The sequence below is a fragment of the Vipera berus genome (assembly GCF_964194415.1).
Source record: "Vipera berus genome assembly, chromosome: 7".
Taxonomy (NCBI): Eukaryota; Metazoa; Chordata; class Lepidosauria; order Squamata; family Viperidae; genus Vipera; species Vipera berus.
In genome coordinates, this window is record NC_138209.1 from 20,134,300 (window position 1) to 20,152,826 (window position 18,527).

At 34.9% G+C, this 18,527-nt stretch overlaps 1 protein-coding gene across 5 annotated transcripts in view; it reads right to left on the reverse strand.

Moving 5' to 3' along the window:
• Window positions 1-18,527, reverse strand: part of PPP3CA (protein phosphatase 3 catalytic subunit alpha) — a 209,966-nt gene that overhangs the window by 7,168 nt on the left and 184,271 nt on the right. For 2 of the 5 annotated variants that reach the window (XM_081332230.1, XM_081332233.1), the window contains 3 exons: window positions 12,655-12,681; window positions 4,305-4,389; window positions 2,201-2,298 (listed from right to left, as the gene is read on the reverse strand). In XM_081332230.1, the coding sequence (XP_081188356.1) occupies window positions 2,201-2,298; window positions 4,305-4,389; window positions 12,655-12,681 (210 nt within the window). The remainder of the gene's footprint in view (window positions 1-2,200; window positions 2,299-4,304; window positions 4,390-12,654; window positions 12,682-18,527) is intronic. The other 3 variants (XM_081332232.1, XM_081332234.1, XM_081332231.1) reach the window with 2 other exon arrangements.

The following is an 18,527-nucleotide window of genomic DNA, read 5'->3' on the forward strand; positions in this document are numbered from 1 at the left end:
ATAAAAATAAATATGCATAATCAACATGAAAGAGAAAATAAAAGAACAAAGATGAGCCACAAGATCTAAACTGCATGGAAATGTTGAAAATAATGACTACTAAGAATGAGCACATTTCACAGAATATATTGCCCATATTTTCTGTTAATTGCTCTTAACAGAAATTATGTGAATTTCAGTATATTTGATGAATGGTGCAAGATATTAACTAATGGGTATAGTAATGTTCTACTAGATTCAATACTGCGGTATTTGCCAGTGCGTAGTTTAATGAGACTTTTGAATGATGTGACAGAAGGAAATTTTACTTCTTTAACTAGGACTGCAGTGTTTTTTGGTAGACCAAATTATCTGAAAGTCAAATATCCTCTAGGCACTACGAATTGCATGTGTATCAAAAATACTCTGTCATACTGCAGCATTTACAAAGCAGAACATTACAATATATGTAACACACAAGCCACCAAAAAGAGAGTTTACCACAGAATACCTGAATCTTCTAGATAAGAGAAAAAGAGACAAAAAGGGGAAAAGTACAGGGAAGAAACTCCGAGAAGAAATGGGAAAGTTAGAGGCTGAGACTGAGTTATTGGAAAGGCGAATGTCCATGTCTCATGGTTACTAAACGTTGCATCATAATTACAGTAGGACACTCATGGGTGCATGAAATATATGTTAAAAACAAATAACAAGATAACTGTTATATACATTAATGAATTTGATTGTGGCTCCTTACTTCAAGAAGTTTATCCTACTAGCTATACTCCATAACATAATTCATACAAAATATGTTTTGATACAGTCACTGGGTAATAATGCTTTTCTGCTGCATTTAGATCAGAATCACACTCAATTAACGAATGCTTTCTCAAGTTCATTTATGACTTCCCCATCTGTGAGTTAGTGATTTATTAATCACTAGATTTGCCATTCGATTTGTACCTATGAAGGAAACCTGGATTCCAATTCAAATGTGCAGATTTCCTTCAACAAAAAGAATAGTAAAGAAACACTTTTTTTGGAAAGGGGAGGCAGCATTTGAGGGGGGTTGCTGCATTCTGCTGTGGAAGAAGAAAAGGATAACATATTCCTGAAAAATACTCAGATTTCTATTGCTGTTTTGATCTATTTTTCTAAAAAATATCAGTATCCCTGAAACTGTATTCCCTAATCTGCTCCTTGTGTTTATGAAACCACAATGGGTTCAGCCATCATGCTAAACATGGGGCTAAAAGAAACACCAGCCTATTGGGATGCAGTTAAATGAAACTAGACGCTGTGCTCACTACACCAATCTTATAGACTTGGCTTTCCCTTTAGCGTTGCTGCAGGAAAGGAACAGAGCAACAGTGGAGCACCAGAAGCGGAATACCAGTGTTCCACGGTTGGCCATGCCCACACCCCCATTTTACCTTTCCCACAATGCAGTGCTCATCACATATGCACTGCAAACACTGTCTGATGGGAAGTTAATACTATAGCTAGGCCAGCCAGACAAGCCAATAGCGCTAGAGGTTACTGTCAGCATCACACCAGGTATCGAGGATTCCAGTGTATGCTTGCTTACATTACGGAAGATTTTTCAGAATTATGCACGTTATTAACAATACTACACAGGCATATTCATGCAGAGGGAATATCTCTGCATTTATAAATTGGGCACTCAGACACATTTTGTACCCTGCCTATCTTCCTTGTGACTTCTTAAACAGATGCAGATCTATATTCTTGGTGCTCAAACCAATACGGGGTAGACTAGGGAAAGAGTTTGGCTTGATTTGAACATTTTATCTTTATGTTTAATCCCCAGGCATTTAGGTGTACTACAAGGAAGCAGAACTTTAGGAAGCTAGCACAGATATGAATTAGACATACCCCCATCCCCCAAGTTTGTTGTGGTTCTTCTACAAAAGATTCCTTCCCGGAAATTAAGAAATAATCTATTTTTCTTCTAAATAATATCAAGTGGGATAAATATGGTTTGAAAATTAAGACTTGTTCTCTCTCTCTCTCTTTCTCTCTCTCTCTCTGTCTCTCTCTGTCTGTGTGTCTGTGTGTGTGTCAAACCCAATTTTTTAAACTACATTCCAGGTCTGTGGTCTTTCCCTCATTTTTTTTTCTTGAAAATACTGTATTGTTATAATGGAAAGAGGATGAAAAATTTAGGTCTATCACAGTATACATGTGCAAAAGCACTTACCACTTTGTAGAGTTTGTTTTCCTCCAGAGAGCACGCCGCTGGGCAGCATTCCTGTTGGGGTCAACCCTTTCAGCGTCAGCACACTCTCACTCTCTTCCCTGATAGGAACAGAATGAGACTGTCAGCTGTGGCTAGCAACAGATACAATCAGAGGAAACAGGTTGTAAAGCTGGGCACCTTCTAACCCTTCTCCAATTGAAGAACACTTCTTTTTTTACACCTTTTTTATTATGGCAAGCTGCTTTGGACACCAGTCTTTCAGTAAAAAAAGTAGGACCACATATAGTAAGCAGAACAAAATTCCCACTAATACAGGCCCAGGAGTTATGACATATTGTATACCCACTTATTGTCTTAAGTAATTATAAATCTCAAGTCCATCTGGGTAGGTAGAGGATTTAATCTGGAAATGAGGAAAGTTTAAATAGTAAAAGCATTTTTTAAAAAAGAAAAAAAAGGTAACAACACATGATTATTAACCACATCATTATACTGGTTAATGTTCATATGACACTTCCCCCCCATTCAATTGTGACTGATTTTCAGAGACTGCTTGGACAAGTTTCTCCTTGGCAAGGATTTTCAGAAATGGCTTACCATTGCTAGGGCTGAGGAAAAAATGACCCAGGTGGTTTCATGCCTAAAGTGGGACTAGAACTCATGGTCTCCTGGTTCATAGCCTAATGTCTTAACCACTACAACTGTCTCACTTAATAACAGAAATGATATGCCACCATTTCTTCTGCTGAAGGCTTCAGGAATAATCTTTTGGGGTTAACATTCTGAGGACTGCTGAAGCAAGTCAAAGATAGTGTCAGAGCCAAAAGGATGAGAGGGGAAACCACCCTTTCCTTGTATTTTCAACTCTCTTTTCTCTATTCTCTCTCTCTAGGTTCCAGGAAAAGGATTGCTAATGATTACTAACTACCAGTGATCTATATTGCACTGTTTAGAGCTCTTCCAATTAAGGTAAAAGCTGTAGGAAATTAAAGCAAGGCCATAAACAGCCACAGAAGTGCGGACCCTCACATACATGGGTTGAATGTTCACTCAGCTCAATTGATCACAACACTGGCAATATTTCAATAAGGCACTACTTAATTATGCAGCACAGCTTTTGGGCTCCCAAATCCCAAGAGGAAGAAGTGATCTGCATCAGAATTGTCTCTTAACAAAAAGAAGTGTGTGCGCATATTAGGGGGAGGGAATATTTGCTTTTGTTTTAGTCTTCAGACAGCAAAATGTCTTTGACTAACTTCTGCAGTTTAATCATCTAGATTGTTCCAAAGCTTGCAATATATAAAAATTCTAAGATGGTAGTCCTCAGCTTACAATCACAACTGAGCCCAAAATTTCTGTTATTAAGTGAGACAGTTGTTGAGTTTTGCCCCAGTTTGCTACAGTTGTTAAGTGAATCATGGTTAAATTAGGAACACAGTTGTTAAGTGAATCTGGCTTCCCCATTGACTTTGCTTGTCAAAAGGTCTCCAAAGATGATCACATGACCGCGGGACACTGCAACTGTTTTAGATGTGAGCCTGTTGCCAAGTGTATGAATTTGGATCACATGACCATGAGGATGCTGCAATGATTGTAAGTGTGAAAAACAGTCATAAGTCATTTTTTTCCAGTGCTACTGTAACTTTAAACAGTCACTAAATGAATAGTTGTAAATCGAGGATTACCTCTATATCTATTTAGAAATTTTTATGATCTATCTGTATTGTGAACAAACATTCAACTGAGAAAAGGCAACTCCCTTTTCTAATGAAGTTGATAGGGTAAAACCCTGAGGAAATGTCTTTGGGAAAATGTCTTTTCTTGTTTTAGAGTTGCGGTGGAACTGTGGTTAGAAGGCAGTATTGCAGGCTGACGCTGCCACCAGCCCAGAGTTTGATCTTGACCGGCTCAAGTTTGACTCAGACTTTCATCCTTCCAAGGTTGGTAAAATGAGAACTAGATAGTTGGGGCAATTGCAGACTCTGTAAACCGCTTTGAAGCAGTATGTAAGTCTAAGTGCTATTGCAATTGTTATTTTTCTGAGGAACACTTCTCTGAAGGAATGAAAAATAATTTCTGACTCTAAAATACACAGGAGCCATACCTCAGTACAGAGAACACTCGAGCCATTTTCCCTATTGCCCGGATCTTATTCCGTATAACTTCTTTTCGAGCTGCAGCTGTGGCCCCTATAAGTAGAAAAAGAAAGAAAGAATATAATGTAAAAATTATTTTAGAATACCTGAATTTCAAGAACTATAATAGATACATTTCATCTTCCACAGTCTCCCAAAATCTTCCCATAATCCTAATTTTATTTTTTAATGTACTTCATGTGTACATAAATTACCTGCAGCTATATGCTTTCTCTGTTTATTACAACCTGGATTTTTATTCTTTTACAAGACACAAATGCAATGGTTCTATGAAATAAGCTGTCACTTTTAAATTTTAATTGAAAACTGTACAAGTTTAGAATATTTTTTAAAAAGAGTTATCTATTTATTTAGGTTATATGCAGTTAAATTATATATCAAATTATATTTTAACATGTACAGTTCTACTGGTTTTCAGAATGCTTTTCCTTGCTTTTTGAAATTCCTCTTTTCTTGATCAGTCTGTATTTTAATAAAAATGTATACTGAACTGCCACTGAGAAAGTAAAAAAAGAAAAAGGAAAAAGAAAGCTTCTCAGAAAATGCTTGCATATCAAGCATAAATAGTTTGAAAAATATTTTTTACATCTAACTGGGAAGAAGCATAGAACTAGCCAGTGCTTTTTTTGTAAAAAAAAAAAGGTGCCGGAACTCGCACATGTCATAAAACTCGCCTTCCCTACCCTACAAGGTTCCATCCAAAAAAGGTGCCGGAACTCCGTTCTGAGCGTTCTCTGAGAAAAAAAGCCCTGGAACTAGCTACTTTGAACATTACATGAATGTGTAAGGCAGCTAGCTTACATTTTAAAAAAGAGATTGGACAACCATTTATATGAAATTGTATAAGGTTTCCTGCTTGAGTAGGGAGTTAGATTAGAAGACCTCCAAGGTCCCATCCAACTTTGTATTTCTGTTATACATTCAAAGAATTAACACTGGAAGCAAAGTTGTACCAGTTCTTGATCAAATGACTCTGTCCTCCCTGAATTTTTATCAAAAGCGCTCATAAAAATGTTGATTTTTGACTTGTGCCTCGGACCATGCATGGAAATTAATCTATCTCCAACTTTTGTACATAGAATTTGAATTTAGTTCTCAATCACCTGATATATATACATAACAACCATTACAGAGCACTAGTTCAAGGTCAGGTTTTAATGACTGAAAGAAAAGCATCAAAATGATTGACCTCTGACTTGGCTATCTTTATGGCAAACGATTCATGTGAAAAATGAGAAATTACATGGATAACGTTCAGTCAAGCTACCTGTTCCTGATTAACTTTAAACAAGATTGCAACCCTATGTATCATAAAATAGTCTGTAATCTTTAAAATAAATGTTTGCAACAAGGCTTATTATTGAAAGAAAAAGTAAGTTTTAGAAAACAAAAATCAAGCCGTGGAAAACAAAAGGAATTTCACATTACAAGTATTTAGTTTCAGGGAAGAACATTATCTGAATTGATGGTGTTTGGTTACTTCAGAATATAAAATATCTTTAAGGCCGTTGCAAATATTAAAGTACATATTACTGCTTATCTCTCTATCAGAATAGGTTTAATATCTAACAGCAAAATAATGTTTTAAAATACAAAATATAGAGAATATCCTTTTTGTTTACTCCTGACATACGTTTATACAGTAACAAGGTAACAGAAAACAAATCAAGAATGGATAGGTGATTATCACTGATTTGTGGCATGCTCTGCAGTTATATCAAATAACCAGTAGCATTAAGAGGATGGGAGGGGTCACAAGTAAGAAACACTGCAATATCACAGAAAATGCCCCCACATTTTTATATTATTGTAGTGTTGCATTTAGAGCTGAAAGGCATAATTCTGCCCAGAGTTACTTTGCGGTAAGGTGGGTAGCCTATAAATTTCATATATTAAATTGCATAAATTTACATAAGATTAGGAAATAGCCTGATTTGAGCAGTGTGTGTGTGTGTGTGTGTGTGTGTGTGTGTGTGTGTGTGTGTCCCCAAAGATGCTGCAGCAAAAGTACCTTCAGAACAGTGCTCTAATTAGGCAGTTTCCTAATTTTATGTAGGTGTTTAGGCAACTATGATGATTTGGATATTATCACATAATTATCTTTTTTTGTATCATGCCAATGGGGATCATTATAAAAGGAGAAGAAATGGCAGGGTTGCTTTAGGTACAAAGCTCTTTTTTACCCAACATAGAAATATAGTTCTTAAAAGTAGAGAAGTTATATATGAAAAAAATCCTGAAATAATGGAAATGGGTAGAGAAAAACCAAGAAGTTTACTGTCCAAAGATAATGACATAGCTACAACAACATAATGATTTATGTCAGGAATTAAAGAAAGAAGGAAGGAGCTAGACTCAGATGAGGAAATTTTACTTGAAAACTAGAACTGTACTTGAAGAACTGGAGAAGTAAGGTATAACAGAATTCCTAGACTGATGTTAAAAAGTTTCTGAACTAGAATGTGCTATGATATTTATCCCACTCCTTTCTTGAGTTCATTTGAAAAGATTTATTTGTTTCTCAATAAAAGGATTGGTATTTTATAAGCAAAATAGATTACAGGATTTTGACCTGCAAATATGAAATGGTATTCCCTTTTTAATTAACTCTTTATAGGAATAAAAATAAGATACAATAGTTTACTTTCTAAAAACATAATTGTGTAAATCACAGATAAAGCAAAATGTGCTATTTTTTATAACCTTTTTCAGTTTTTAAAGTCACAGTTAGACATATTAAGATTCAAGAAACTTTTTTATTCAAGAAAAAGAAAATAGAAAAAAATATAAATTTCCATGACAATGTCAAAAGTGTAAGAAGACAGGTTCACAAAGTATGCACAAGTCATAGAGAAAATAGGTGGATCCAATTAATTGTATTCAAGTAGAAAATATTTATCTTTTTAAATGATAATATGGAAAAAAAATATAATTGCTAAATAAAACATTAGGCTTAATGTTAGATAAGAAATAATGTTGTGATTCACTTACACAAATTAAAATGATAAAATAGTAACTTTTTCAGTGAATATTATATATTGAGATAATATAGTAGGTATGTAATAGAAATAAATCACTAGTATATTTCAAATAAAATGTTATCCACTACAATGTATAGTAATTAAGTGGACATGCATGTAATTCATGGAGTCAACCAACAGCCATCTTGAAATATTTCCAGCTCAAAAATTGTATACAAAATGCATACATTTGAGAGAGAGAGAGAGAGAGAGAGAGAGAGAGAGAGAGAGAGAGAGAGAGAGAGAGAGAGAATATACTTGAGAAAGGTAAGTAAAACATGCATGTGACAGTATTAAGGAAAGATGCTAATACATGCGAAGTGCATACATCAAAGAAATTATTTCAAAAACTCTGGGTTTATTTATTTTGTGCAGAAAATGTGATGAAACCGGCTAATTCCTGAATTCAAGCTGATTTGACCAGGATTTAAATTGATCTGCATATCCTTAAAATATAGTATTTTTCAATTCTTAATATTATTCTTTAGAGGGAATTGAAAAATTCTTAGGGCAAAACAAATTCTACAATGAACTAGAGATACACAAGATTTATAATTGTAGTAATAAACTGCTGAACAATTGTATATGTAAATAGTTAACAAAATCCCAGATTCCCTGGAAAAAAATATCTCCTTTCAAATGCTTTATTTAAAAAATTAAGTGATATCGTACAAAACAAAAATACCTTAGATGGTATTTTTGGAAGTGGAACAAAATTATCATCACGTGAGATTATAATCTACATCAGAAATAAATCCATACATCTGTAGTCATAAAATATGGTTCAAAATTCTTGATATACCTCTAAAATGTATTGTAAAAAACTGTATGTTTTCTCTTAATCTCTTGCAGTGAAATGCTTACCTTCTGCTCTTTAGAAATTTCATATGGACAGTAAATTTATCAAATAAATTAAAGTAGGTACAAAATATATACACAAAGAGACCAATCTAGACATGAAAATGGAGATCAGAATTTGAAAATGTTTATAGAGGGCCTATTTAGGAATGTCATAATTAAACACACATTTAGTAATTTCTTTAGCATAAAAATAAGAATAAATGAAGAGTCAGAGAGAAAGAAATCTATATGAAACTCATATTATTTATGAACAAACCAGTGAAAACTTTTGGAGATTTTGTTAAGCTGGCTTAGATGATTTTGACTAGTATCTAGACTTAAGTTTGGAAAAAGTAGGTTTTAAGTTAAATCAAATAACTGATGTTGCTTTATTAATACGGGGGGGGAAGGGGGGTTTCAGGAAAAATGGCTTTGTACTCTTTGATCTGACAAAAAAAATCAGTTTTAGTTTTTTCTGCAGCTACATTTTATTATTTTTGAATATTTTTTATGTATTCATTACCACTAATTGAAAAAAATATCTTTCACAATGGGGGAAAAATGGAATTGCAGCCAAAGTTGTCAGTCATTAACTTCAATGTGAATAGATAGAATCCCTGTAAAAAAATTATTACGGATCATTTTTGATGCATCTAAAGTACTCTTTGATGATACACAAATGTAATTAGGCTATTATCAAATGCTATCTTATTGAATAAGTGTGTAATGAATGTGATAAATTCAATAATAGAGTTAGGATAGATTTATCTTTGTTTATATGGTTGCATACAGCAATAAAAATGTGAGAATAAAGTATACCATAATGTGTTTTGGGTTAGGATGTTGGTTGAAACAGTATAAATAGTATTACAACAAAGAATAAAAATAAGACGGGTTTGAAGAAATCACAAACTAGTATATTCCAGCTATAATGGAAATAAAACATTTGTTTGCTAAATTGCTCAGAAACATGGATTATTTGCAATTTATTTTCAAAATTCAAACTGATATTTTTTAGCTACCTTTACAAATGAATTGGTGAAATAAAGATGTTTACCAATCCATATTAATCAAAGGAATGATTAATAGGAATGTGATGTAATATTTACAAGGCTGGACAAAAACAATAAATGTAAACTAATGTTTTAAGGACATAAATATATTTGGAAGAAACTAAAACTGATTTTCAGGGTAGATTTAGAAAAATGAATCATATATACAGCAAAATAATTTATGCAAAATTTTTAGACAGAGAAAAGGGAAATAGGGAAAATATTACACAGGAAAGTTGAAAATAACTAGAAGATGCAGTTAGAAGAAAATTATAGATATCTCTGAAATATGTATTATAGGAAAGAAAGAAAAGAAAGAATAAAAAAGTATAATATGAAGGGAAAGAAGGAGGCCTGCTAGAATCTAATTTAGACCTAACACTTGAAATTGAAGATAACATTCACTTTTACATCACAATGACCGATAAAAGTTAAGTAGCTTTTCTTCTGCAATATTTCATCTCAATACTTTTCATTCTTGTTTCTTTTTGTTTTTTTAAAAGAACAATTCTTTCAATAACACCCAAGAACTACTTTAGTTTCTTGGCAATTTCTCAACAATAATAAAATCTCACTATGTAGTTGTTCTGCCACTACCACCTCTCCATGCAGTTTGGAACAGGAATTGATAAATGCTTTAAAAATTTGGACTAGGCTCAGATAACACTGTAAACTGGATCTCATATCCCATTATTACTTATACTATGGACAGACTAGAAAAGAAACTTAAGATGGAGAAGGAAAGAATTGGACATGGTTTTCTAAAGTGGATGGGATTGTAAGGAAAAGCAATTATTTGGGGTGGCGTGTAACTTTTATATTAGGGATGTGCAGAAGTCTGAATTTGTGGGGCAATTGGTGATTCTTACATTAAGTGGAGACATACATCACTCCTAAAATCAGGCCATTGTCATCTCAGCATCACCTTTCCTGATCTGGATCTCTGCCCAGCCCCATTTTATAAATCCCATAAGAGAGGAAAGATTAATTTCCTGAGAAATTTATTTTATTATTTATTTATAAAATTTACTGGCCACCCATCTTACCATATGGTAACTCTGGGCAGCTTACAATCATAAAAATGTATCTATACGTGTACGGTTAAAACATCAATAATTAAAAGCAACATTAAAACCTAAAGACACGTGAGGAGAGAGGGGATGGAGTGGGAGGAGGGAGGTGGTATCTGTTGTGTACATAGTTATAGGTATTTGACAGCTCGGCACCCGGCAACAGCAGGTGGCGTCAGCATACGCTCGGATTGGCCAGCCAGCTTTTGGCGGGACATTCCAACTCAAACGATTGGTTAAGAGCTCGCCGGCCAGAGTATTTAAAGGGCTAAAAGGGGCTGCGGGAGTGCGATGTGACTACCACAATAAAGCTGAGTTACTGAACCTCTGGCTGTCATCTGTTCCCTCACGGTCCAGCCCATGCTACCCAACAGTATCTGTTGTTACCACCTCCACTGTGCTGTTCTCCCACTGGCAGAGCCACATCTTTAGGCCCTTATGAAAGGATAAGAGGGTTGGGGCCAACCTCACACCAGGGAGCAAGATGTTCCAGAGGGAAGGGACAACAGCAGAGAAGGCCAGAATAATTGGGCTGACGAGACTCTGTTGGCACAAGTGTTACACGCCAATCCCAGTGGGGTGAGACTGTCCCTCAAGTAACCTAAACCCATGGCTTGAAGGGCTTTAAAGATGGACGGAATTCTTCTCCTCTATTGGTAATTTCCTGAGAGTCTTGACTATCCTGTTGAATTTCACAGCTTATGTAGGACTTACAGGAAAGTAGAATGTTTAATATGTATATCTACTCTTTCTATTAGGGACTGTTTGCAGAGATGGGGGAACGGGGAGTGTTCAGCCACTTTTCTTTTCCTAGCTTCCTCTTCTCCAGAAAAAAAAAGTGAGCATATGAATATGTTGACCACCCTGCCAAGGGAACTGTACTATAAACACTTCTGAGTAACAGCATTCTACTGAAAGCTCTTCTTCATTGTGGAAGGGACTCATGGACAGTCTAAGAACTGGATGAAATTAAGTAAATAGTGATAGGAATGCGTGGGTTTTGGTTTGATCCATGTGCCAGAATAACTTCATTCTAGGAAAAGTTCTAAATATGGCCAATGACAAACAGAAGTTAAATTAAAGGGTATATTTTGGATCCTGACACCCAAGTCCCTCCAGAAGGCCTATATATTGTACTGCTTAATGAAAAGCTAGATTTCTATGCTAAGGAAATGCTGTAGCTAGTGCTGTGCTGCAGACTAGTGTAAATTTCAAAAAGGCAGTTGCTCTCTATCATGGCATTGCTTAAAGTATTGCAAGTGTATAAAATGCATTACAGAATATAACAAATCAGAACCCAGTACTTCAAGTATTTAATTGGCTTATTAAAGCAATTGGCAAATTTGTGTGCCCGCTAAAGTTTGACACTAAGTGATATATACTGAGCTGGTTTGTCAATGTATTAATTGCTATTAAATAAGAGTTTATTAACATCAAAGCAATTGTAAAGTTTTTAGGTGGAAAGTTCTTCCAAAATAATTTAAAAAACTCAGAAAAATGCCATGCAGTTAAAAACGTTTATTAAAGTAGCGGTTCCCCTGAAAACTAGTTTGAAATATCTTGGTGCAACCAAATTTTAGATCTCTTTAATTTTTCATGACCTTAACTAAATTTCCACACCATTCATGGTGAAGCTTGATAGTATCATGGCAGATGTAAAGACATTTTCATTTCTTAATGACATAAGTTAGTATGATAAGCTGCAACCCAGTCAGTAATTGTAATTTTGAGCAAATCATGCACAAAGTGGATAGTGGAAGACCACTTAATCAAGGAAGGTGAATCTAGTTATAAAATCCAACTGGTTAGGAAAAGGTACTATTTGGGGGATTATTCGTATTAAAGCGGTAGGTTGTAAAGATTCAGCAGCCCCCATGCGGCATTTTTTCTTTGAAATGCATTTTCACACACACACAAACCCATTTTTAATTTGAATAAGGCAAACTTGTTTTCAGGATGCAAACATATCACAATCTACTTGATCTTTACAGTGTTAGTCAACAGTGATCTACATCATCCTAGAAGAGAACTGAGCAACCTATTCTTCTCTAGATGTTGCGTAACAAAAATTCTCATCAATTATGGACAATAGGGGATGCCGTTTTGTTATTGCTTTACAATGTCTGAAGGGTCTCCATATCTATTCCTAAGTAGTCATTTGATTATTATGAGTTTAGGAAAGTGCATATAATATGTGAATACAATTTTGAGAATTTGGCAGGAAGATATGAGGTTGAAAGCTTCTGAGAGTTAGCACTAGGAAAAGTTATACAACAGCAAATTAAATATAAGCCTTTCTTGACCATTTAATAATACCTTTCTTCTGTGCATAAATAGGATCTTCTTATGAAATTCCAGAGTAGGGGGAAAAAGAAAACAGATCAATGAAGATAAGAGATTTTTTTAAAAAGAAAGGAGAACGAAGAAGAGTGTAATACAAGACAACATCAATGGGAAAGCAATACTTAAGTAATTCTGAAAAATAGAAAAGAAACAAATTAGACAGGGAACACTGAAAAGGAATAGAAAAAAGAATTGTGAGAAGAAAAACACACTTCAGCACAGCTTTGTTAGTAAACTTTGCAATAAATTAAAATGCAGGAAGATAACCATAAGGCTGGTCCACTACTGGCCATGCTGCTTGGGTCATGCAATGATTCATTTAGGGGATCAAGTATGACATGTTAACCACAAGAGTTCATAGATATTGGGAAATATGTATACAACAGTATTTCTGCCTTGTATATCTCCCAGAGTGATTTATTATAGAATGCTGGACCAAGAGCAGAGAGCATAGATTCATTCATTCACATAAGCATCAAGCCATGGCCTAACACCAATCCCTATCTCTATTCCTAATCTTTCTCATAACATTATAGCTAAAGAGGGAGAAAAAGCAGAAAGTCATGGGAAAAGAAACGTGAACCAGTCTAACACCCCTTAAATGAAAGACAGGAAATAAACACACTTAATAATAAGGTTCAAATCCAAACTCATTCATTTGGAATTAAGCAAATCATCTTCAGGGCAACCTATTCTCAAATAAATATCCTTCAGGATCAGAGTCTAAAAACAATAAAAAATACCACAGCACCTTAGAGACCTCTTTGTGTATTCCTTCAACCTATTTAATTAATTATTGAACTAAAATCAAGGTTTTTTTTCTTCTAACAATGGACTTCATAATATATTTTTTCTAGGAGACCTATTCAGCAGCTAGATCCATAATGATTTTCATTTTTGTGCTGAAGGACAGTGACTCTTTGATTATTGAATAAAGTGGCCATTAAACACTGTCTGACATTTGCCTATTCAGCAAGGTTCTGAAAATGAGCAGCAACATATGGAATCCTGATTCATTGCCATCTAAACAACTAAACAACTATAAAAAAGAGCCTTGGTGGAGCAGTGGGCTAATGCCTCCTTAAGTAACACCAGCTGCCTGCAATTAGTGCAGGTTCGAGTCCCACCAGGCTCAAGGTTGACTCAGCCTTCCATCCTTTCTGAGGTAGGTAAAATGAGGACCCAGATTGTTGGGGGCAATCAGCTGACTTTGTAAAATGCCTCTTTGGGGGGCCCGAAAGCCCTAATAAGCAGGCATATACTGTACATAGAATGAAGGCTATTGCTAAGCACATTGATTTGTGCTTCTTAGATTGTAAGCCGCCCTGAGTCTTCGGAGAAGGGCGGGATATAAATGGGATTAAAAAAAAATCATAGGCATCCTACTCTGGGCAGACATTTCAGGTTATGGCTTTTATCTATAATTAGACTCAAGTAAATTAGACTTAAGCAAACAAATTGAAATTCTTTGATAACCATTCCGGTATACTGGGTAAAGGCTCAAGGAAGGAGATTTACTCAGCCAAAAAGTTTTCTGGATCGTTTCAGTTAGTAATTATTTCTCAGGGTTGTTATGAGGATAAAATAGTAGAGATGAATACCATGTAAGCCTCCCTAAAATCCCTGGAGAAAAAGCAAGATAAATATCTAGCGCTGTTATGACAGTAGCTTTGAATTATAACTCTTCTTCAGCATTGTCCTCCACCTAACCTACTTAGGCTCTGTAACAATAGCATTTAGCATATTCAACTGTGAACTTATACTTCAGAGTGCAATATCATACCTATGTTTATTTTTATGGTTGCATTCTGGCTTTCTGCTCCCTTCTGGTTTCTCTTTAATTAGTTTCTTTCCTTTCTATTTCCAAAAACACCCTCCAAAAGCCACTAAAGATCAAATGAACATGAAAAATGGTACTTTGGTACAGACTACAGTACTCTGAGATCCAATTCATGATCTGTCTTTGGTTCCTGATCATTAATGCTGTAAGTTATAAAAACAATATTTATGTGTTCTATTTATATTAGATCATTGTCCATAGCCCCTTTTTCTGTTCCTTCTTTGTCACAGATAAAGTATAAGAAGAACAAAATTTGTTTGCAACTTTCAATTTACATTTCCCAATTTACATTTCTTCCTAATTTAACTTCTCTTGTACTAGATAATCAATGACTCAAGACACTATTTTATTATATAGTGCCATCGCAATCTGTGGTAATTTTTATTTTTTATTTTAATTTTAATCCCATTTATATCCCGCCCTTCTCCGAAGACTCAGGGCGGCTTACAATCTAAGCACAAATCAAATGTACTTAGCAATACCCTTCATTCTATGTATATGCCTGCTTATTAGGGCTTTCGCCCCCCCCCCCCAAGCGGCATTATTACAAAGTCAGCTTATTGCCCCCAACAATCTGGGTCCTCATTTTACCTACCTCGGAAGGATGGAAGGCTGAGTCAACCTTGAGCCTGGTGGGATGCGAACCTGCAATAAATGCAGGCAGCTGGTGTTACTTAAGGAGGCATTAGCCCACTGCTCCACCAAGGCTCCTTAATCTTCCTTAAATATTAATAAACACATCAGTTAGTAATTTATTGAACTATTTTTTCCTCAAATGCAGTTTTCTCCTTTCCTGAAAGTAATAGTAGAAGTTCAGAGGCATCAATTGACGAAAGCTACATTATACACCATAACCCTAGCCCACTTTGTGCAAATGTCATATTAAATGTATCTGTTCAAGGATTGAAGCTTTCATCTTTTGACTTTCACCCTGCGATGTTTCTGTATAAGCTCACCCATATCCCAAAGTAATATTCTACTTATGTTTATTGTATCAGTATCAATAAAAAACAGCGAAGTGGTATTTTTAACACTCGATATCAAAACCCTCCAATAGGAATAGTCTTTCACTTTCCTAGCTATAATGACAGCAAAAGAACTACATTTCCAGCAATGTCATCTAGTGAATATTTGTCACAATTAAAAGTGTTATAGTTACATTTCAATGAAATTAATCTAAGGAACAGAAAATTAGGCCAGGTAATTAGCAAAATGTGCTTCAGTGTGGATGAGAGTGCAGAGGACAAATCAAGCTGTCTATCTTGTAAGTGGGTAATTTTAATTAGTACTTAATTATTTCATTCATTCCCACCAAGTCAATATCCCTATTAATTAGAAAAGCAATTCAAACTGAAAGCACTGTATAGGCTAGTTTCAGATATCTAGGCAAATACATGTGCTCTGTATTAATTTATAAACATTATATGCTGGAGAATAAACTAAATGGAATTAGAATCATTGTGTGTATGCATTTTGCTCATAACATTGTGACCCCGGTGTGATGATATCACAAGTATCTATAAATCCAATAATGTGGGCGGCCAAGGTCAATTAGATAAAATAATAACAGCAAATGATTCTAAAGATCAATAGAAGCAGGAACTAGAAAAACAACAAGATGAAAACCACAATTTCTTCTTTGGCTAGGTTTCATGAAAAACATATTTGGCAAATCTGAATACAGGTAGTCCTCAATTTACAACCACAAGCCCAACATTTCTGTTGCTAAGTGAGACAGTTGATAAGTGAATTTCTCCCCATTTTATGACCTTTCTTGCCACAGTTATTAAGTCAACCACTGCAGTCGTTAAGTTAGTAACATGGTTGTTAAGTATATACTTTGATTGTGAGAAAGTTGCAAAAGAGGATCCCATTCCCCTGGGGCACTGCAACAGTCTTAAATATGAGTCAGTTGCTAAGCACTTCATCATGTGACCACGAGATGCTGCAAGAGTCATTTAGTGGGAAAAATGTCATAAGTAACTTCTTTCAGTGCTGTTGCAACTTTGAACAGTCACTAAACAAACTGTTGTAAGTTGAGGATTATTTGTACTTACAAGGCCAATTCTTTTATCAAAAAAAGCAGAATTAGGAGAAAAACAAACGATGACTTATTTTTTGACTATAAATTACTAGTTGAATTGAGAAATTTGTCTTCCTTTGAAGGAAATGAATGCTGTGGTGAGATGACTAAAAAAAATGAGGATAGAGAAAAAAATTAAGTATTCAGGGAATTAAACTTTTATTACAGATTTGGTTCAGAAACAGGATAATCAACATTATCTAGCTAGACTGGTAAAAAAGCAACTCTCATCATTTTTTATTTTTTAAGTTGTAATTGAAATATAATTTACCAAAGTAAAACAAGACTGCACCTTGGGATTTAGTTTAATTTATTTTGAACAACCTATCAGTTTTAAAAGATCTTTTGCAATCAGCCAAAAAGCCGAAGCTAACACATTCCTTTCAATATGTATTCCCCATTATGTGCTGCTTATTCTCTTGTAATTTCTTCCTCTCCAATCTCTCAGTCTGCAGGGGGAAGGAAAATGGGTGAGGCACAGGAAAGATGTCTAAAGAGATCACTTTTTAAGGCAATCTTTCCTATGCCTAACCCATTTTTTCCTATCACCTCCCTGCTGAGAGATTGGAGAAGAATGTGGGAGAGTAAGCAGGTACACAATATGTGTGTGTGTGTGTGTGTGTGTGTTTGCCTAATGTGTTGGCCTGCAGCCTTAAGCATGCTAAGCAACAATGCCAGCACATTCCTTTTCATGTATATTCCTGCTGTGTACCTTCTTACTCTCTTGTACTCCTTTATACGTTTGTAATCTCTTCCTCTCAATGAATGTAAATCCAAACATTAATCTCCTTCCTGCTAAATAATCCAGAACTAGAGTGAGCATTTCAAAGAGTAGAGAAGTGGGAAAAAAGGAAAGCTGAAATAAAAATATGAATAGTCATAGTCATGTGATTTTCCACGTAGCAACCATGTCACTTTGCTATCAAGTTGTCAGGGCCAATGGTGGTAGTTTAAACGAGGATTATCTATATTGTATCTTATTTGGTTTTTCTTTATTTCATAGGAAACCTTTGCCATATAAACTATAGAAAAAAGTCAGTACAAATACTTGGCAGTAATGAGTGATTTGATACCTTTCAGATATTTTGTTATGCTACTCTCAGCAGGACTATCCAATATGGTGACCACAACCACAGAGCTGTAGTAAAAAAAATCTGATTAGATTGGACAATAAAGATTTTGCTTTCTGAACACTTTGGGAAGTATCTTATAGATTAAGGCTGCTAATCATGAAAATAACCTGTAATTTAATCTATCACCTACCATTTTACAGAAATCTGTTTTTTTGCAATTTCTTCTGCTATATATATGTTTACTAATTATTCTTGCGATTTGGATAAGTATCCATCCTTTCAAAAAGTTTTATTTATTAGTTTGGAAGGTTTAATTGAAAAAAACCTCAAGCAATATACTGTAAATCATGAAAGCAATCCAAAATTGGTTCCTTGAATTATCTCAAATTGCTGACTACTCTCTCTGAAAATGAGAGGCAGAGAAAATAATATCAGCTATTTTTCATTAGGAAAGTATAATATTCAACAACCTGAATTATTTTAGAAGACCTATCAAGCAGTAGATCACGAAACACCCCAAAGTTTTTTTTAAACTAATATTAGGGAGCATGAGTATTAAGTAGAAAGGAAACATAGCTGTGATTGTCATGTCATGGAGATTTATTTCACATTTTATGGTACTTCCACTTGTAATGATTGAAACCTTGTTACCCCCATGTGGAATTACACATTGCTTATTCAACATCTGCATGAAACTACTAGGGGAGAATATCCAATAGTTCAGGGTAGGGTATGACCAATATGCTGGTGATATCCAATTTAACATTACCATCCCAGGTAAAGATGGAAAGGTGTGATAGTGCTGATCCAGTGCCTGATTGGATAAATCTCTCCAAGATGAAGCTGTCAT